Source organism: Microcaecilia unicolor, chromosome 10 (genome assembly GCF_901765095.1).
Source record: "Microcaecilia unicolor chromosome 10, aMicUni1.1, whole genome shotgun sequence".
In the NCBI taxonomy this organism is placed as follows: domain Eukaryota; kingdom Metazoa; phylum Chordata; class Amphibia; order Gymnophiona; family Siphonopidae; genus Microcaecilia; species Microcaecilia unicolor.
The window spans coordinates 184742080-184764778 of NC_044040.1; the positions used below are offsets into that span (position 1 = coordinate 184742080).

The 22699-nt window shown below is 46.1% G+C and overlaps 1 protein-coding gene across 1 annotated transcript in view; it reads right to left on the reverse strand.

Moving 5' to 3' along the window:
• PLCH1 (phospholipase C eta 1) overlaps nt 1-22699 on the reverse strand; it is a 184753-nt gene that overhangs the window by 78989 nt on the left and 83065 nt on the right. The window contains exons 5-6 of the mRNA XM_030217030.1: nt 21466-21636; nt 530-620 (exon numbers count right to left, since the gene is read on the reverse strand). Coding sequence (XP_030072890.1) covers nt 530-620; nt 21466-21636 — 262 coding nt within the window. The remainder of the gene's footprint in view (nt 1-529; nt 621-21465; nt 21637-22699) is intronic.

Consider the following 22699-nt stretch of genomic DNA (forward strand, 5'->3'; position numbering starts at 1 on the left):
CTTCTGGGGCTGACCTGCTCAGAGTGATGAAGGGGAAAAAGTACACTGTGAAGCCAGCTGCTGTCATTTTTTACTAGAGTCAAGATGGGAAAAGAAATTGGAACAAAATAAAATAGCCTAAAGGTGATAATATGTGAAAGCCCTATGTTCCTCTGGAAAGGCTTACTGACTTCTTAGCAGAAGCCTTTCTCAGACAATACGTACCCTGGGATGGGATAATTATGGCTAAAAGAAAAACTGAATAACATATCCCAAGATAGATGCCATTATTCTTCAGCCTCTGATAAATTCACATGCATGTCTACTGTTATATCCATCTCACTACTTTCCTCTTAGTGTGTCTTTCATGTAAACAGTATACTCCAGAAAAAAGGGACCACACTGGATTGTACATGCTAATGGATAAGTCCTGTTATTCTGGTTTGCACCTTCAACATATGTATTCAAGCCTCATTTAAATACAGTATTGTAATCTCTACCAGTTTACTAAACTATGAAATTAAAAAAAACAAAACAATATATATGTTACCTTCTATCCCAAGAATATTTTGCTCTTTGTTTTCTTCTGAAACTTCAAACTTCCTTATGATGTCAAGGCAATATTCTGTTGTCACATTCATCTACAAACACAATGACAGCAGTGGTATAAACTCATCTCTTCCAGTGATTTTAAAGTACACTTCAAGCAAAAGTCCCTGATTGAAATTTCTGTGATAGAACAGTGAATCCAACAGACCATGAATAAAACTGTCAGCAAAACTATTTTAAACAAGATCTCAATAGCTCTGTCAAAGGCTCAGCTTTTCATAATACTCAAGACTTATGGCATTCTATAAGTTTTTTGTTGTTGTTTTTTTTGTTTGTTTGTTTGCTACTGTGATAAAGCTAACACTCGAGGCCCCACAGAGAAGCAGCTAATCCCTGAACTACGGTTCCCAGAAGCCCTTGCAAGCAGGAGAGAGGAGGGTAGCCCCAAAAGGGCGGAACGGATTTCAAACCCCAGCAGGGGGAGCAATGGCTCAGTGCTAGGGGAGCCAGTTACTCTCTTCCCCACTAGAAGGAAAAGGAGAGGTGAAGCTCAGTCCCTTAGCTGCATCTCCGGTATATAATTCCCTCCAGCTTTGAGGTGGGAGAGATTTCTGGGTGGCTCCCAGCCACTAGGAGGGCGAGGAAACTGAATGAGAGAGAAGCTGCCATGGAGGAGGTGGAGGCAGGGCCGGTCTTAGGCAGAGGCAACCGAGGCGGCCGCATAGGGCCCCGCGCGGCGTGCCTCAACTCTGCCTCGCTCGTGCCTCCGCTCCGACCTCCACCGCTGCTCGTCTTAGTCGCCTGAGATGATCCCCATTCCCGCGGCTCAGCCGCTCCGCTCCCGCCACCACCGGCGCGGCGCCCACCCCCAGCTTGGGCCCGCTGAGCCCGCCGTCAGCTCCCGAGTCCCCGGACCCCGGCGACTAACTGAGCGATATCAGCGAGCCATCCCAGGCAGCGACGGCCCCGCCCCCGACGGCGACGACAGTTGCAGCGCGACGGCTCACCTCCAGGCTCCAGCTTCCCACTCAATGTCCCACCTTCTGATGTATTTCCTGTTTCCGGACACGAGGGCGGGAGTCACTGAGCGGGAAAGGCTGGAGCCTGGTCGGAGGTGGTGAGGACATGAGGTGAGCCATCGTTGCTGACGCCAACAGTTGTGCACTTATGCCAAATCGAAATCGGATTCCATGCAGGCAGATCAGGAGAAGTGTCTCTCTCATCTAACGACGCTTGCGGATGGTGCAAGGGTTGGAAATGTCTGCCTCCCTGAGAGGAATTTGGCCAACAACATTAGTTGCTGGAGAAGCTGAGCAAGTAACATCTTCTGGCTTGGAAGAGGCCGTTTCTAACATATCTGGGTTATTTTCACATAGATCTGCAGATATTTCTCCTGATAAAAATTTGGATGGCAATAGCAGATTTAGCTAAAACACTGCTTCCAGTAATTAATGATATGATACCTCGAATTAATCATTTGGAAGCTAGACTGCAATCACAGGAAGAAAAGATTACTAAGCTAAAATCTGAGAATGGAAATCATGAAGTAGCAAAATCTGATATAAAGTAGGTACAATCAGTTCAAACTATTTTAGTAACTGATGTGGCTATTTGCCTCTCTGGTTTGATGGGTTACAGAGTAATAGGGGAATTTGAAAGTACTGGATCTTTTCTTAATATTTTTCCTTTATTCTCCTTTGTTATGAGAATTGGAACTACTAATTGTAGTGGACTTGAACTGAATAATTTCTGGGGAGGGAAGGTTTCATGATAGCATTGTGCTTATTATTTCAATCAATTTTTTTGTACAAGTTTAGCTTCATTTGTCTTTATTTGAAATTTCATAAATAAAAATTTTTTCTAAAAATGGAATAATCTTATCAATGGGGTGGAGCCAGGGTGAGGGCGGAGATAGGGTGGGGCGGGGCTAGGGTGGGTTGGGCTAGGATGGGGCCCCACCAAATTGGTCTGCATAGGGCCCCGCACTTGCTAAGACCGGCCCTGGGTGGAGGACGGAAAGGGCCTGCCACTGGAGCTTCCCTGGGGGGGAACCAGGGGCGTAGCCAGACAACAGATTTTGGGTGGGCCTAGGCAAGAAGTGGGTGGGCACCAAGTGTTCTCCCCCACCACCACCATGACCACCAAAAAAATATCTCAGGTAGTGGGAAAACGCTTCTTTCCACCTTGGCAGTCTGCAGCAGGCATGCACTGAAAAGTGAGCATGTGCAGGTGCTAGTATCGTAGAGAATAGCATTTTCGTTAACATCAGGGGAAACTCTTCAGCTGGTGGAGCTTGGGATCCCCACCAGCTACCGCTAAATGTGTGCTACTGTTGGGTGGGCCTGAGCCCTAAGAGGGTGGGCCCTGGCCCACCCAGGCCCACCTGTGGCTACACCACTGGGGGGGAACAGTAAGCTGCCATGGAGTGTGAGAATGTAAATGTAGCCCTGTCCAGCACATGAAGGCAGTGTGAGAGGCCACAGTGGTGTGGTGCTGTGAGATAGGAGGAAAGCTGCCAGTCCTGTTGGGTACAGGGTCCTCCAGGATGCTGTGAAGAGGACAGGGGCATTAAGTAGTGGTTTCCTTTGAAGAGACTGTTTGTGAAAGGGTTGAATTATTGGAATGTATAGAACAGCAGGCTGAACTTTGAATGAGCCCTTCTGAGGGAGAGGGGAAGGTAGTGCAAAGGAAGTGGGCCTGAAGGAACTGAATGTTGGCTGGAGTTTGGAACCTGGCCTGAACCCTGTTTGTGAACTGCATTTCAATTTTGAGAGTGGAACTGAATTGAGAATAAAGCACTTTGGTCTTGTCCGAATGGCAGTCTGGTTCTTTGCCGGAAAACTGTGAACCTAACAGGGCTGCCGGCCCCAACCCAGAGTGGAGGAAGCGGGACCCCTTTACACTATTTACCTTAAAAGTGCATCACAAGCAAAACTGTGCCATGTTTAACTATAGGTTACATACAAAACTTGCAAAGTATGTTACTCTATGCCATAGACATTTGGGATGCGCTTTTGTCAATATTTGCCAAACTACTTTGTTGTTGGCAAATGAAAATAAGCAGAACCCCCCACCCCACAAAAAATTCATGTTTTTCAATTGGCCATCAATAATGCACACTCTTCCTAAACAGTTTGCATTCTTCAGAAAGAGTGTGCATTCCTCTTTCCCAAAATACACATGTATACACCATCGCACAAGCACAAATAGTGAATGCATGTGCACGCTCTATCCAAAACAGTGCACCCTCTTTGAAAATGGTGCACATTCTTTCAAAAGAATGACATATTCCTGAAACAAAAAAAAAATGCAGACAAAATCCCAAACAAAACATAAATGACCAAGGAAACAATGCAAATCCTAATATGCACTATAACTGGTGCTAATGTAAAAAAAACAACATGCCATCACAACAGTCAAAACTCAATTTTATATTTTTATTCATTTTATATTATAAGCATGTAAATTATTATCTCACATGAAAAATAAATATTCATCTTCTGTGCATTATAAAATTTCTAATTAGGTAATAGAGGCTAGAGAAAGCAGTCTGGTCTTTCTGATCCTGAATACACAGGGCTGAGTTAAGATTTTGGCACCCATAGCAAAGTTGCTTACCTGTAACAGCTGTTCTCCTTAGACAGCAAAATTAATCAAGAACTGGTGACATCATCACGTCACTGCAACTGTATGGCTTAGAACTAATATAAAGTCATGACCATGTGAAGACCTTCCCACATGCAGCAGTCTCTTCAATCAATTCCACAGATCAAGGAGTAATGCAACTCTTAAAGAGAAGGGAAGACAGGGTGCCTGATTAACCCTTCTGTTTATGAAGAACACATGCTACAGCCTTGTAAAGCCACCTGCTTTCTCCAACAAAAGGCAGGATTTAATTACACACACAATTATCCATTCTAGAAGAGCAGCCTGATCAGATGACGATAATCAAGAGCTGGTTGCATAAATCACAAAGACAAGTTGATCAGTACTACTCAATATAATGTACTGTCTCTGACTGGAAATTGATCCTAGTAGATTACTGGCATTTACCCCAGTCATTACTTCGTGAAGCACTGCTTGAATCTCTGAAGAACCTGCAGACTTTTGTAAGACCAGATAAAGTTTCATTAGATTCAGTGTAGGAAGTCTGGTTTCTTCATTAACCAAGGTAGTGGTAATTTTCAGCTCAACAGTTGTGAAAACTGATAATGTTTTTAATGACTGCAAAATCAGGTTACCATTGAGACTATGTTGCAGAAAGTGAAAGATGCCTTCTTAAAGAACAAGACTTTTATAAATAGATCTATTGAGAATTTAGAGAATTCCATGAGGTTCTTAAATCTGAGATTCTCGAATTTTCCAAAGTATCCAATATTTTCTTCATGTCAGCTCTTGAAGAGCTTTTTTGAATAAGTAATTTTGTTGACTACAGAAGCTATTCCACTAACTACTAGGGTGTATTACATTTTAAATAGAACAAAAGCTTCATCTTTGCAGGAAAAGATCCCTGGAACTGCTCAAATTCTAAGCTTAGAGGAAATATTTCAGAGCAGTTTAGATCTGACTGAATTTCTGGAAAAACCTGAGATGGAAACTGTGACTCGTGAAACCCTTCTGGAGACTTGTTTTTCTAGAAGACCGAGATCATATTTTGAACCTTTACTTCCATCACAGACAAACTTTACATGGGTCAAAATATTTGGATATTTCCTGATTTAACAAAGAGCCAAATTCATGTTAAAGATTTCCTTGTAAATGTTGTGTGACCTATGGGGCACATAAATTTATCTTTTATGACCCTGATCAGCTAAAGGCTTTTCTGGATGCAAGGAAGATGGAGCCTCCTAGTAGTGAAACAGTCCAAATGGATTGTTTAGTTATTAGATTGACATCTCTCAAGTAATACTTTATTACAGTTACCTTGATAACCCAAGCTTCAGGTATGTTTTCTTTTTTTGGATCTCCCCCATTTGGTGGTCTGATAAGCACTATATTTTCCTTTGTTCATAAGTTGTGGTAATTATTGTAGGTTATTTCTGAGATATGTTTTTCTCAAGTGTTATGATTGTGCTGTATTATTTTGAAATGCAAATAAATTTAAAAAAAAATTTTCCATGGAGCAACCTTCAACATCTGGGTGTGGTGATCTCCATACTCCTGTAGCCCTAAAGGATGCAAACTACCTGTGAATAGAGAACAGCTGACCCCAAAGTTTACCAGGCTTGTAGTGCAGCTACCATCAGAGTGCCTTCCAAAGCCAAAGGGAAGTTGGCTGCTTCTGTCTCTTCAATGAACTTAGAGGAGCAGAAGCACATCAGCACAGTCTTGCCTCCAGCCAAGAAGCAGTGTTTGGATTCCTCTACAAAGCATCCTCAGCATAATTCACTTCGCAACTGTATGAAACCCCAGACACAGCACAAGAGCTATTCAGTAATACCTCCACTATGCCTGCTCAGCCCTCTGCACAACACATCCTGTCTGCTCCAGTGCTGGTCATAGTCACTGATGAATCCTTACCATCTGTCCCCATGCCCCTTTCAAAACACCATTTGTTCCTGTAAAAAAATGTTCAATATGCTTGTCAAGAGGTACTGTAAGGATTTGTCTAACATCACTTACCAGCAGCTTTCAGAAGTACCTTCCCATCTGGCGGGAGTTACCCTGAGCAGAGAGAGAATAAGTTTTCTTAATGTCCTAGAGCCTTGGTCTTCACTCCCTAGTTTTTGAGGGCTACCAACAGGTCATATTTCCAAGATACCTTTAATGAATATACATGAGAGAGATTAGCATATAATGAAAGCAGTAGGCATGCAACTCTCCTTCATACATATTCATTAGGGATAACCTGAAAACCTGAAATGTTGGCAGCCCTCAAAAACTGGGAGTGATGTTCAAGGCTCTTTGGCGTCATTACTATGTACATCTGATTTGGAGCAGGGACGGGAGCCAGCACATTCACTACCACCCTCTTCTCTAGACTATTGCTTATTAAAGGGAGGAATTGTCTTTGATACTCACCTTCCCATATTTGATGACATTGAAAAGGATTCTACGTAAATTCAGTCTGACGTGTCTCCTCCACCAGCCAGGAATGAATCCCCCCATATGAAGATATTTCTTATCCGCAAATCATTCAAATGGCTAAAGAGATGTCTGTTCCCTACAACTGAATGCTGAACCAAGGGAAGATGTTTTCAGCCTCTTTAAATATACTGGGGCACCACAGGCAACCACTGCAATTCCTATCCGTGGTCTATTCCAGGACTAGCAATTCCGAATCTGGCAGAAGCTGCTCACTGTCCAGCCAGTCTCTAAAACGTTGTGAAGCATAAATTCCAACCAGCTCCAGGATTCAACAAGGTCCACCTTCCCCCATGCCTCTGTTGTAGTTGATACAGCTACTGTTTGAGGAAAGCCAAGAAATGCAGGGATTTATCCAACATTCCACCTGGAAGAGATCCACAAATGCTAGATCACTTCAACAGAAAAGGTTTCATGGGCATTATTATCAGTCTGCATATAGCTCATCAGCTATGCATGGTTCAATACTTACACACTGTCTTTCATAGTCCAAGTTTTCTCACCCAGTCTGTCTTTGCAGTCTCAAACACAGTTAGCTTTCATACTAGCAGAGGAGGAGTGTGGTGTACACCTCACACATATAGCTTGAAATGTTTCTGAGATCTCATCTAAGATTTCCACAACCAGATGCTCAGCATGGCTGTATGCTTCTGGAATGCATGAGGGTATTCATTCTAAGTTGTGCACTGTACAGGAAGCTATAAAGGACTGTTACTCTACTCTGCAGCATCTCTCAACTGTTCCACTCTCCTCTTCAGGACCATCAAGTAGTACCACAAAAGGTTGTAACAGAACACAAGTTTCCACTATCAGAAACAACTGTCACAAAATCAATGCTCCACTACCCAGAGTCCTTTATCAAAGGCAGAGGGCTCATCCTAAGAAGAAACCCCTGCTCCAACAGCCTAGCTGCCTTCCTTTTTTCACTACCCTCTGTCTCAACAGCCACAACCTCTCCAAAATATGTTCCTGTAGGGGGTCAGGTCCATTCTTTCTTTCAGGCTTTGCAGATCACCACCACAGATTCCTGGATTCTGAGTATAATCCAAAAGGGTTGCCACCTCAGGCAGCCCCCAGATCAACCTTCGCACTGCAACCACCTCCCCAACTCTCATGTCAGCCTCTTGCAAGAAGAGGTTTATCTCTTGTTCCAGTCAATGCCACAGTAGCTGTCTCTCCACAAGAAACAAATCAGGGTTTCTAGTCCAGATACTCCAATTCCAAAAAATGGTTGTGAGGGTTGAGTCCTCTTTTCAACCTCAAAGATCTCAATATTTTCTTGCAATTCAAACTAAACACTCTTTCTTCCATTCTACCATTTCTAAAAAAAAAAAAAAGGGGGGGAATTGGCTCTGCATGCTAGATTTAGTTTTATTTTTGGCTCACACCCTTTTCAGTTGTAGCTCAAGGCAAATTACATTCAGAAACAGTGGATATTTCCCTGTCCCTGGAGGGCTCACAATCTAAGTCCGTACCTGAGGCAATGGAGGACTAAGTATATTGCTCAAGGTTGCAAGGAGCTGCAGTGCAGTTTGAACTGGGTTACCCTGGTTTTCAACCTACCACTCTAACCATTAGTCTACTCTAATCTCAAAGCTGCCTACACTTACATCCCAGTGACCTCTTCAGAAGCATGGCCCTTAATTCTAGCAAGCAAGACTGTATAACTTCTCCAGTTGCTGGGGCTTCTGATCAGTTTTCATAAGTTGTCCTTACAGCCATGAATACCATTTCCTTTATAGGTGTTACCTTGAATCAAGTAAAGTTCTTCATACCACAACTACATCTAGATTTCTCATGTCCACACTGTGCAAACACCATCAAGAGTTACAGGCAGAGCTTATCTGCAGCCATGTTGTGTCTTTCACCTGCCTAAAGATTAGGCATCTTCAGTAGGATTTAAAATTCCAGTGGAATCAATGAACTCTGCTTCCCTCATCAGTTCTTTATCCACCATTTTCACGCCACCTAATGCTGCACTGGTGGACCTCCACATCCTCTTTCTCTATCAGAGTTTTTACAGAGCCAGTATCACTATGTTCTGCTACATACATATTAATCTTGGGCTGGAGAGCTCATACCAATGTTCATTATCCCCAGGGAAATTGGTCAAATTATGAGAAGTCACTCCACATCAAACACTTGGAGCCCAGGACTATCTATTATGCTCTCAGAATATTCTTTCACATTTTTCATGGTTTGTCAGTGTTTAAACTCACAAATAACCAAGTAGCAATGTTTGATATCAACAAATGGGGAGGGACGAGCTCTCTGTTCATGTTGAGAGGCAGCAAGAATTTGGGACTTTGTCATAGCCAACCATATTCAAATTCAAGCAGATTACATCTTGGAGGTGCAAAACCAAACAGCAGACAAGCTTAGCATAGTCCTTCAGCCTCGCAAGTGGTCTCTGGACAAACTGCTTCTCAATTCCATTTTTCTAGACTGTGAAACACCTCAGTTTGACCTTTTCATCAGTAGTGAAAATACCTTACTTCTACTCTATTGCACCATCCTTCCATGCCCAGGATGTCTAGCCCGATACATTGTTCATTCCATTTAATTGGTCCTTCCTGTATGCATATTGCTAGATCCTTTTTATTTAAAAAAAAAAAATTCATAAGTTCCAACATAGACCAAGCACCACGATTCTCATACTACTCTACTGGCGTCAACAGAACTGGTTTTCATTTCTCAAGCAGTTGGCTATTCTACCTCCATGAAGGCTTAACCAATTTTCAACTTTGATAACTCAGCAATGAGATTGTCTACTTCATCCAAACTTGAACACACTGGCTCTCATGGCCTGGAAATAGAGCAGTTGCTAGTCTTTCCCTTGGGTTACCACAACCTATTCATGACATTCTTATAGCTACCAGGAGAATGCCTACTAGACATATTTACTCTTTCAAATGGAAGTGATTTACTACTTGGTGTTTCATTAATGGCCATGAACCTGCAATGTGTCCATCTGCTATTATTGTGCAATATTTGAATTGTCTGTATTGACAAGGTTTCTAAACATCCTCCTTAAGAGTACACCTAAGCTCTCCTTTTGACCTGCCATGCCCTAGTGGATAACCTTCCAGCTTCCCACTGTTCCTAGCTTTGTTAATGAAGTCACCTTTCGAGCCACTGGAGCCCTCTTCTTTGAAGTTCTTCACATGGAAGGTGGTCTTTCTCTCTTCAGTAACCTCCGCTAGAAAAGTGAATATGCTTCAAGCACCAGTAACCTACAATCCCTATGCTCAGTTTCATCATCACAAGGTTGTTCTATGAACCCATCCCATAATAGCTTGGATCAGGCTTCAGTAGTGGACAATGCCTTTGGTCAAGCTGTTCTGGACAATCTGTCCCTCTGAGATCAAATTCTCATTTTCTGTCAATGCAGGCTGCTCTTATAGTTCAATATGCACAAAGAGTTTATAAAGCTTAAAAGCCACCCACTTGTGTGCCTGACTCAATCCAGATTATCAACAGAAAAGCAATGCTGCTCACCTGTAACAGATATTTTCCACAGACAGCAGGATTGATCAGGCACACAAGTCCCTTCTACCTCCCTGAGAACTGCCTAATTCCTAAAGCTTCAGAACTAACTGAAAAGCAGAGGAATTAGCTACTCATGGAAGGGCCATGCATGCTCACAATTCTGAAGTTCTGTCCTACGGGGGAGCAGTTCTGTCCCTACAGCACTGGATGATGATGTCCCTCACCTGCATTACTAATAAATCCTACCATGGACAACACCTGGTACAGGTGAGCATCACTGCTTTATATTGAGAAGCTCTGAGTTTAACTGGTGAATTCATTTTCCATAATGTTAATATAATGATGAGAGACTATTAAAAGTCCTCAGGGCAACAAGAATGTTCTTTTTTTTTTCCAAATAACACCTCCAGAGATCAGTGAAACCAAAGACTTAAAGAAGTCAACTGTGAAACCATTTCACTATGTATTTATATTTAAAAATGTAATATTAATATGTTAATTTTAAAATGGCAAGTATAGTTCTCAATTTCTCTGCCGTGCTTTCACTAATTGCTCTAGTCCCCTGTTCACACTGTGGAAACAATGAAGAATCCTTAAACTAAATTAGTTCAGACAGACCCACTTTAAAATATGATTAAACCAATACACTCATATCAGAGACATTCCCTCTCCAAGCCATCTATCCTCCTTTCCATCTTTTTCCTCTCTTCCTGTTGCTCATTGAAATTATTTGCTCCTGCCACACTTGGTGCTGTCTGTACAATGTGCAGAAACTAAATCCCAGGCCCTCATACCAACACAATTTCAAAGACAGGGCCCCTTTTACCAAGCTGCGGCAAAAGGGAGCCGGAGCTGGCATCAGCGCGTGTTTTACACGTGCGCTGAGGCCCCCTTTTACCGCAGCTGCTAAAAGGGAAGTCTTGATTTCTGACAGGAAATAGCTAGGCAGCAAGTAAAGCACTTGCTGCACAGCCATTTCGGGGGGGGGGGGGGGGGGGGGAGCCCTTACCGTCACCCATTGATGTGGCGGTAAAGGTTCCCGAGTTACCCCTGTGGTAACCGGGCAGCGTGTGGCACTGCCCGATTACAGCCAGGTACACTCCGGCGGAAATGATGGCACGCTAAGGGTGGGAACTACTACTAATCATTTATATAGCGCTACTAGATGTACGCAGCGCTGTACACATTATATGCAGGTACTTTCTCTGTCCCTAGAGGGATCACAATCTAAGTCTATGTACCAAACGGTACTTCCTGTTTAGCGAGCGGTAAGCCCGCGTTAGGCTTACCGGCGCTTATTAAAAGGAGCCCACAGCGACACTATTCCACTCATCATGCCTTTTATTAGCTCAGGAAGAGAAAATCTTCATTTTGATTGCTAATGCCAATCAAATCCAGCTCATGAGGCCACCAAACTGGTCCTTAACTGGATCTCCATAACGGAGGCTCTCATGGTTCCTCATCAGGAGTCATGAATCATTTGAACAGTCGTGAAATACAGACGCAAGTTACTGAAAGAGACAGGGGAGGAAATTATCAAAGCAATTCCTACAGGTAAACAGTTATTTACCTGAGAAAAAGCTTGTTGCTGGAAATTCCTCCCTCACCCTTTAGGGTGGATAAAAGTATTTGTAATGTTTCCAGCTTAGAAAGAGTATGTGCTGTCACTGGACAAAACGAATCACAACACAACCCTGCACTCTTAAATTCTTCAATCAATCACTTTTAAAATATTGTATAAATCTAGTTATGTAGGAGACTTAGCAGCAACTCATTTGACACAGGAATGAAGCCTGTATTGTCACTGGCTTCCATTATAATCACGCTATGTTTCAAAAATACAAAAATTAGTATAAAACTTATCTTTTAGCTTCAAAATACTATATTCGGATTTGCGCCAACTTGGGCCACATTTTGCCATGCTGCTTCAGGGTGATAGGTCCTGCAGTAAGACGCCCAAAGTCTATGGCATCTTAATGCAGGACCTATCGCTCTGATGCAGCGTGGTGAAACATGGCCCATGTTGGCGCAGGTCCAAAAATAGTATTTTGAAACTAAAAGTGTTAAAGTTTATACTCATTTTTGTATTGTTGAAACATAAAGTGATTATAATGGAAGTCAATGACGATGCAAGCAAGTCACAGGGTTCATTCTTGTGTGAAATGAGCTATTGGTGAGCTCCTACATAAAGTGAATGCTACATACCTGTAGAAGGTATTCTCCGAGGACAGCAGGCTGATTGTTCTCACTGATGGGTGACGTCCACGGCAGCCCCTCCAATCGGAACTTCACTAGCAAAGGCCTTTGCTAGTCCTCGCGCGCCCATGCGCACCGCGCATGCGCAACCGTCTTCCCGCCCGAACCGGCTCGTGTTCGTCAGTCTCATACGTAGCAAGACAAAGACAAGGGAAGACACAACTCCAAAGGGGAGGCGGGCGGGTTTGTGAGAACAATCAGCCTGCTGTCCTCGGAGAATACCTTCTACAGGTATGTAGCATTCGCTTTCTCTGAGGACAAGCAGGCTGCTTGTTCTCACTGATGGGGTATCCCTAGCCCCCAGGCTCACTCAAAACAACAAACATGGTCAATTGGGCCTCGCAACGGCGAGGACATAACTGAGATTGACCTAACAACTTATCCAACTCACTGAGAGTGTAGCCTGGAACAGAATAAACATGGGCCTAAGGGGGTGGAGTTGGATTCTAAACCCCGAACAGATTCTGAAGCACTGACTGCCCGAACCGACTGTCGCGTCGGGTATTCTGCTGCAGGCAGTAATGAGATGTGAATGTGTGGACAGATGACCACGTCGCAGCTTTGCAGATCTCTTCAATAGTGGCTGACTTCAAGTGGGCTACCGACGCTGCCATGGCTCTAACATTATGAGCCGTGACATGACCCTCAAGAGCCAGCCCAGCCTGGGCGTAAGTGAAGGAAATGCAATCTGCTAGCCAATTGGATATGGTGCGTTTCCCCATAGCCACTCCCCTCCTGTTGGGATCAAAAGAAACAAACAATTGGGCGGACTGTCTGTTGGGCTGTGTCCACTCCAGATAGAAGGCCAATGCTCTCTTGCAGTCCAATGTGTGCAGCTGACGTTCAGCAGGGCAGGAATGTGGACGGGGAAAGAATGTTGGCAAGACAATTGACTGGTTCAGATGGAACTCTGACACAACCTTTGGCAAGAACTTAGGGTGAGTGCGGAGGACTACTCTGTTATGATGAAATTTGGTGTAAGGGGCCTGGGCTACCAGGGCCTGAAGCTCACTGACTCTACGAGCTGAAGTAACTGCCACCAAGAAAATGACCTTCCAGGTCAAGTACTTCAGATGGCAGGAGTTCAGTGGCTCAAAAGGAGGTTTCATCAGCTGGGTGAGAACGACATTGAGATCCCATGACACTGTAGGAGGTTTGACAGGGGGCTTTGACAAAAGCAAACCTCTCATGAAGCGAACAACTAAAGGTTGTCCTGAGATCGGCTTACCTTCCACACGGTAATGGTATGCACTGATTGCACTAAGGTGAACCCTTACAGAGTTGGTCTTGAGACCAGACTCAGACAAGTGCAGAAGGTATTCAAGCAGGGTCTGTGTAGGACAAGAGCGAGGATCTAGGGCCTTGCTGTCACACCAGACGGCAAACCTCCTCCATAGAAAGAAGTAACTCCTCTTAGTGGAGTCTTTCCTGGAAGCAAGCAAGATGCGGGAGACACCCTCTGACAGACCCAAAGAGGCAAAGTCTACGCTCTCAACATCCAGGCCATGAGAGCCAGAGACCGGAGGTTAGGATGCAGAAGCGCCCCTTCGTCCTGTGTGATGAGGGTCGGAAAACACTCCAATCTCCACGGTTCTTCGGAGGACAACTCCAGAAGAAGAGGGAACCAGATCTGACGCGGCCAAAAAGGAGCAATCAGAAACATGGTGCCTCGGTCTTGCTTGAGTTTCAACAAAGTCTTCCCCACCAGAGGTATGGGAGGATAAGCATACAGCAGACCCTCCCCCCAGTCCAGGAGGAAGGCATCCGATGCCAGTCTGCCGTGGGCCTGAAGCCTGGAACAGAACTGAGGGACTTTGTGGTTGGCTCGAGATGCGAAGAGATCTACTAAGGGGGTGCCCCACACCTGGAAGATCTGGCGCACTACTCGGGAATTGAGCGACCACTCGTGAGGTTGCATAATCCTGCTCAACCTGTCGGCCAGACTGTTGTTTACACCTGCCAGATATGTGGCTTGGAGCACCATGCCGTGACGGCGAGCCCAGAGCCCCATGCTGACGGCTTCCTGACACAGGGGGCGAGATCCGGTGCCCCCCTGCTTGTTGATGTAATACATGGCAACCTGGTTGTCTGTCTGAATTTGGATAATTTGATGGGACAGCCGATCTCTGAAAGCCTTCAGAGCGTTCCAGACCGCTCGCAACTCCAGGAGATGGATCTGCAGATCGCGTTCCTGGAGGGACCAGCTTCCCTGGGTGTGAAGCCCATCGACATGAGCTCCCCACCCCAGGAGAGACGCATCCGTAGTCAGCACTTTTTGTGGCTGAGGAATTTGGAAAGGACGTCCCGGAGTCAAATTGGACCAAATCGTCCACCAATACAGGGATTTGAGAAAACTCGTGGACAGGTGGATCACGTCTTCTAGATCCCCAGCAGCCTGAAACCACTGGGAAGCTAGGGTCCATTGAGCAGATCTCATGTGAAGGCGGGCCATGGGAGTCACATGAACTGTGGAGGCCATGTGGCCCAGCAATCTCAACATCTGCCGAGCTGTGATCTGCTGGGACGCTCGCACCCGCGAGACGAGGAACAAGTTGTTGGCTCTTGTCTCTGGGAGATAGGCACGAGCCGTCTGCGAATCCAGCAGAGCTCCTATGAATTCTAGTCTCTGCACTGGGAGAAGGTGGGACTTTGGATAATTTATCACAAACCCCAGTAGCTCCAGGAGGCGAATAGTCATCTGCATGGATTGTAGAGCTCCTGCCTCGGATGTGTTCTTCACCAGCCAATCGTCGAGATATGGGAACACGTGTACCCCCAGCCTGCGAAGTGCCGCTGCTACTACAGCCAAGCACTTCGTGAACACTCTGGGCACAGAGGCGAGCCCAAAGGGTAGCACACAGTACTGGAAGTGACGTGTGCCCAGCTGAAATCGCAGATACTGTCTGTGAGCTGGCAGTATCGGGATGTGCGTGTAGGCGTCCTTCAAGTCCAGAGAGCATAGCCAATCGTTTTCCTGAATCATGGAGAGAAGGGTGCCCAGGGAAAGCATCCTGAACTTTTCCTTGACCAGATATTTGTTCAGGGCCCTTAGGTCTAGGATGGGACGCATCCCCCCTGTTTTCTTTTCCACAAGGAAGTACCTGGAATAGAATCCCAGCCCTTCTTGCCCGGATGGCACGGGCTCGACCGCATTGGCGCTGAGAAGGGCGGAGAGTTCCTCTGCAAGTACCTGCTTGTGCTGGAAGCTGTAAGACTGAGCTCCCGGTGTACAATTTGGAGGTTTGGAGGCCAAATTGAGGGTGTATCCTTGCCGGACTATTTGAAGAACCCACTGATCGGAGGTTATGAGAGGCCACCTTTGGTGAAAAACTTTCAACCTCCCTCCGACCGGCAGATCGCCCGGCACTGACACTTGGATGTCGGCTATGCTCTGCTGGAGCCAGTCAAAAGCTCGTCCCTTGCTTTTGCTGGGGAGCCGAGGGGCCTTGCTGAGGCGTATGCTGCTGACGAGAGCGAGCGCGCTGGGGCTTAGCCTGGGCCGCAGGCTGTCGAGAAGGAGGATTGTACCTACACTTACCAGAAGAGTAGGGAACAGTCTTCCTTCCCCCATAAAAACGTCTACCTGTAGAAGCTGAAGGCTGCCGGCGGGAGAACTTGTCGAAAGCGGTATCCCGCTGGTGGAGCTGCTCTACCACCTGTTTGACCTTCTCTCCAAAAATATTGTCCGCACGGCAAGGCAAGTCCGCAATCCGCTGCTGGATCCTATTCTGCAGGTCGGAGGCACGCAGCCATGAGAGTCTGCACATCACCACACCTTGAGCAGCGGCCCTGGACGCAACATCAAAGGTGTCATACACCCCTCTGGCCAGGAATTTTCTGCACGCCTTCAGCTGCCTGACCACCTCCTGAAATGGCTTGGCTTGCTCAGGAGGGAGCTTGTCCACTAAGCCCACCAACTGCCGCACATTATTCCGCATGTGTATGCTCGTGTAGAGCTGGTAAGACTGGATTTTGGCCACGAGCATAGAAGAATGGTAGGCCTTCCTCCCAAAGGAGTCTAAGGTTCTAGAGTCCTTGCCCGGGGGCGCTGAAGCATGCTCCCTAGAACTCTTAGCCTTCTTTAGGGCCAGATCCACAACTCCAGAATCATGAGGCAACTGAGTGCGCATCAGATCTGGGTCCCCATGGATCCGGTACTGGGACTCGATCTTCTTGGGGATGTGGGGATTAGTTAAAGGCTTGGTCCAGTTCGCCAGCAATGTCTTTTTTAGGACATGGTGCATGGGTACAGTGGACGCTTCCTTAGGTGGAGAAGGATAGTCCAGGAGCTCAAACATTTCAGCCCTGGGCTCGTCCTCCACAACCACCGGGAAGGGGATGGCCGTAGACATCTCCCGGACAAAGGCCGCAAAAGACAGACTCTCGGGAGGAGAAAGCTGCCTTTCAGGGGAGGGAGTGGGATCAGAAGGAAGGCCATCAGACTCCTCGTCAGAGAAATATCTGATGTCCTCCTCCTCCTCCCACGAGGCCTCACCATCGGTATCAGACACAAGTTCACGAACCTGTGTCTGAAGCCGTGCCCGGCTCGACTCCGTGGAACCACGGCCATGGTGGGAGCGTCGAGAGGTAGACTCCCTCGCCCGCACCGGCGAAGCTCCCTCTGCCGACATTGTCGGGGAGCCTTCCTGGGAGGCGACCGCAGTCGGTACCGCAAGCGGCACCGATGTCGGAGACCTCACCCCGGGCAAGGGGCCAGCCGGCGCCTCACTCGACGGTACCGGTGGCGCAAGCACCCCCGGTACCGGAGGGGAAGGGCGCAACAGCTCTCTGGGAGAACGGCCCGGAGACTCTCGTGCAGGGCGGCTGTGGAGAAAGACATGGAAGCCGATGCAGGAGTCAAAGTCAGAGTCTGTTCCAGGCGTGGAGGCTGTTCCGGGCTGTCCAAGGTGGAGCGCATCGACACCTCCTGAACAGAGGGTGAGCGGTCCTCCCGGTGCCGATGCCTGCTGGGTGCCAACTCCCTCGGCGACCCAGAGCTCTCAGTACCGACGCGGGAAGGAGACCGGTGTCGATGCTTCTTTGACTTTTTCAAACGAAGCATGTCACCGGAGCTTCCCGGTACCAACGAGGAGGACGTAGAATCCAGCCGTCGCTTCCTCGGGGCCGGGGCCGAAGAGGGTCGGTCTCGGGGGGGGGCTGTACCGCAGGAGCCCTCAGGGTAGGGGGAGACCCACCCGAAGGGCTCACCGCCACCAGCAGGGGAATGGACAGCCCTCACCTGCACTCCAGACGAAGCACCACCGTCCGACGACATCAGCACTAGTGGAGGTCCCGGTACCACCGACGCAGCCTTCCGATGTCTCGGCCCCGACGATGCAGAGGGTCGATGCCTCGATGCAATCGATACAGTCGCGGCCGAGGGCGGAGGTCTTGACGCTGTCGACATCGACGCACTCGATACTCCCAGTGTCGATGCCGACGAAGAGCCCGAGAACAAAACGTTCCACTGGGCCAATCTCGCTACCTGAGTCCTTTTCTGTAAAAGGGCGCAAAGACTACAGGCCTGCGGGCAGTGCCCAGCCCCCAGACACTGAAGACACGACGCGTGCCTATCAGTGAGCGAGATTACCCGGGCGCACTGGGTGCACTTCTTGAAGCCGCTGGGAGACTTCGATGACATGGGCGGAAAAATCACGCCGGCAAAATCAAAACTCGTAATTGCGGTAAGGCACCAAAAAGAGGGGGAGAAAAAAACTCGACCCGAGGCCTCAAAGGGGCCTACCCCGAAACAAAAGAAAACTTATCAGGGCCCAAAAACTAGAAATACGGGGAAGGGAAAAAGACCGTAAGGTCCTTCTCCGAAATACCTTTTTTTTTTTTTTTTTTTTTTAAGAGCGAAAAAGTCAAAAGACGCGCGAGGGTCAACTTAAGGGGTGCGAACGGCGCAAACAGGACCGTACCGAGCGCGGACAAAAGAAGACTGACGAACACGAGCCGGTTCGGGCGGGAAGACGGCCGCGCATGCGCGTTGCGCATGGGAGCGCGAGGACTAGCAAAGGCCTTTGCTAGTGAAGTTCCGATTGGAGGGGCTGCCGTGGACGTCACCCATCAGTGAGAACAAGCAGCCTGCTTGTCCTCGGAGAACTGAATTTACCCAATAATTTAAAAGTGATTGAAGAATTTAAAGAGCGCAGGATTGTGTTGTGAATCATTTATATTACCCCCGCCGTATACATAAGTTTGTGGACTATTTAATAGTGATTTGTCACTGGACAATATGGCACATGATAACTTACATTATCATATTGTAGGTAGGGCTACAGTACTCTTAGTGTTCATAATTTGTACATTTAAGGGGTAAATATTCTGCAGATGGGTGTCGGTGGATTTACGTCCAGATATTCAAGGCCAGGCCAGGCCATGTCACCAGCACTGAACATCCAGGTATGTGTGGAGCGGACGGCACTTATCTGGTTCAAGGCCAATATTCAGCCCTTAACTCAAAGTAAAATTAAGATTGGAATGTGTTTTATGCTGTCCGATTTATCTGGTTACCTGCTGAATATCAGTACTTAACTGAAAAAGTGCTGACTCCACCCCTGAGCTGCCCACAACACAGCCGGTTTCAACTTAGGCGGTTAGTGGGGATATTCAGTGGCACTATCTGATTAATTGACACTAAATATAGCCGGATAGCCACACACAGGGAATTTAAACCAGGCAGGAGCTTCTCTTGCCCCGTTAAATTGCATTCTTAAAAATTCAGGGCCCGATATTTAGCTACCGGTGTTAAACCCGAAAATTCTATGCTGGGCCATGTTCAGGCACCAGCACTGAAAATCCAGATGTGTGTGGAGAGGACGGTACTTAGCTGATTCAAGGTCAATATTCAGCCCTTAATTACATAGAATAAAGATAGGACTGTGTTTTATGCTGTCCGATTTATCTGGTTAAGTGCTGAATATCAACACTTAACTGCATAAATGCCGACTCCACCCCTGTGCTGCTACCCACAACATAGCTGGTTTAAACTTAGTTATAGAACATGGCCCAGTGCACCTAGGGGAATTTACGCCACATTTTCGTTGGTGTAAATGAATGCATGTAGATTTAGCCGCTGAAATATCAACTAAGTATATTCCATAATCGGCGCCTAAATCTGGGCACCGATTATGGAATACACTAATTTCAGCTCTGATTTTTTTAGGCTCCATATATAAAATCTCCCCCTTAGTGGGGATATTAAGTGGCACTATTTGATTAATTGCCACTAAATATATCCGGATAGCCATGCATAGGGAATTTAAACCAGGCAGGAGCCTGTACTGCCCCGTTAAATTGCTTTTTAAATATTAACCCCCCCAGGTGTTTATTTTCTAGCTGATTAGGGGCTCTATGAGAGCATTCTTAAAAAAAAAAAAATCAGGGCCCGACATTCAGCTGCCAGCATTAAACCCGGAAATTCTATGCCGGGCCATGTCCAGACACCGGCATTGATTTTTTCAGGTTTCCAGAACTGGCTAATGCAGTCGGTTAAAGGGTCTTTGTCGGTTAAAGGGTCTTTCACTAAAGCTTAGCTCGAGTTATCTGCACCAGGGCCCATAGGAATAAAATGGACCCTGCTGCAGATAACTCAAGCTAAGCTTTAGTAAAAGACCCCCTAAGTGCAATATTCAGCATTTAACCGGCTATTGGCTAAGGCATAAAAATAGAACTGACTTTTAGGTTGTCCTATTTATGCGGTTAACCTGGCTGATTAAGAGCTGAATATCAGCATTTAACCAGCCCAAGTGCTCCACCCCTGGAACACCCCCAAAATAGCCGGTTTTCATTTCGGCACTAACCAGTCAAGTACTGCTGAAAATTAGCGGTTGGCCCAGACCAAGCAATCTAACCAGCCAGGAGCCATATCTGGCCGGTTAAATCGCTTTGAATATCGACCCTTCAGTGTTTATCTGTGTTTTTGTGCATATGATCACTTTCCTGGTACCCGTTCCAGTGGAATCAAATACATACATTTGGGCAAATTGATGAGTCATCAGCATGGAAAAGGCACACAGAGTGGAGGATCCAAAGTATGCCAGTGATGGGGGCGACAGAGCACTAGGGGAAATAGTGTTTATATAACAAACTAGTAAAAAAGGCCCGTTTCTGACACAAATGAAACGTGCGCTAGCAAGGTTTTCCTCGGAGTGTGTATGTTTGAGAGAGTGTATGTGAGAGTGACTGTGTGTGAGAGAGAGAGTGAATGTGCGAGTGTGTGTGAGAGAGAGAGTGAGTGAGTCTGGGTGCGAGTGTGTCTGTGTGAGAGAGAGAGAGAGAGAGAGAGAGAGAGAGAGAGAGTGTGTGTGTGTAAGAATGAGAGTGTGTGCAAGTGCGTATGTGAGACACAGTGTGAGAGAGAGTGTGCTTCACACAGATACAGTGTGTGCGAGAGAGAGAGAGAGAGAGTGTGTGTGTGTGTGACACACAGACTCTCTGTGAGACTGAGTGTATGAGACCAAGAGAGTGTGAGTGACTGTGTGACACATAGAGAGTGAATGTGATACAGTGTGAGACATAGAGTGTGTGAGAGATAGTGTGTGAGAGTGAGAGAAAGACATTGTGAGAGAGAGTGTGTGTGTGTGACAGAGATACCTCCCCCCCTCTCTGGTGTCAGGCCCCCCCCCCCTCTCTCTCTGGTGTCTGAGTGTTACTGTGCAGGATGCTGAGCTCTGGCTGTGCTTCAAGAAACTGACCATTATGAAGCCGAGAAACATTCTGAAGCCAAGAAACCTCCTGTGGTTGGTCACTTCTGCTTGTGACGAACCCGGACGTACGTGATGCCAATTCAGGAGATGGATACAGAGAGCAGGAATGCCTCAGCCATGCAGTCAGCTTCAGAATGTTGGAGGTGCGTTTTATTATATAGGATACTTTTTTTTTTTTTTTTTTTGCATCGGTGTGTTCTATCACTGTTTATTGGTCAAGCCCTAAAACCAGAAACCCAGACTATAAGATAATCAAAGTATAATGCACTGAATATAACAGCTGCAAAAGAAGAGGAAGGAAATAATGCAGTGGACACAACTCTTTCTGCAATCTAAAATCTATGTCTAACTCACATACATCATTTTGCACCTCAGATAGTATTTTTTATTCTCTTACCTTCTGCTCCACCTTAAGAAACTGAGAAAGTTCTTCTACAGTTAGATGATCTTTCTTGTCACTGTAGCTCAAAATCAGCAGGTACAGATCACGCCGTAATGACATCATTTTGTAAAATACAGAAAACTCTTCAAATGTGAGTGTTCCTTGGTTCTCATCGGTGTCTGCCTCCTAGGAACAAGGATACACTATGAAATATAGAAACTGGGGGGAAATGAAGGAGAGAAGGGAAGGGCCATCTTAGCATTTACATTAAGTATGGGATCTTGAATGCAGTAGGGGACCAAAGATAAGTATAACAAAACAAAATTGGGATAGGAAGAGATGTCTTTCAGGTGTTCAAACCACTGAGGATGGAGCTGGGAAATATCTTTATGGTGGACCAAAATAACCGGATAGAACAGACTGAAAGGGTTAATTGGTCTATCTCTTCATCATCCATTCTGTCATTGTGTTAAGCCCATAAGTATTTTGATTTTCATTGTCACAGGGTGGGATCAAATTTGTTATAGCCAACTTTAACTGCAAAATACATATGGGAAATTCTGAAAAACAAGATATCTTACCAGTTTAAGAAATACATTGAAATGTCAATATATTGTGCTGAAGTGCTCCCCCTTGGAATATGAAACTTGAACTCTTAGTTCTGGGTTCAGAAGGGAACTTGTGTACAAAATAAATCTATGTACCAGCAGAGAAATATTTTTGGTTTGGGTAGTAAATGAGCTGATTTTAATCTATCAATAAAGCAATAAATAGCTGCCAATCTTGTAGGAGTTCATTTTTGAAATTTAACATGACTGACCTAGTTGCCAAACTGTTTCCCATTATGAAGCATTATGATATTCCACAGAGAGTACCATATAGTTAGAATCACACAACAGTGTAATTTTTATAAGCTACATGAAGGCCTATATGCTAAAATGTATCAAGAATTTGCTGTTACCGAGCCCTGGGGCCCTTTTACTAAGGTGTGTAGGCACCTATGCGTGTACAACGTGCATCAAATTAGAACTACCGCCCGGCATGCCCTGGGGAGTAATTCTAATTTTTACGCATGTCCAAAATGAGCGGCAGAAAACTATTTTTAGTTTCTACCACGTGGCGCTAACCAGGCGATAATCAGCAGTGTACACACGCTGACAATTACCGCCCGGTTAACACATGAGACCTTACCGCCAAGTCAATGGGTGGCAGGGTAAGGTCACAGGCCCAAAATGAACGCGCGCCAATT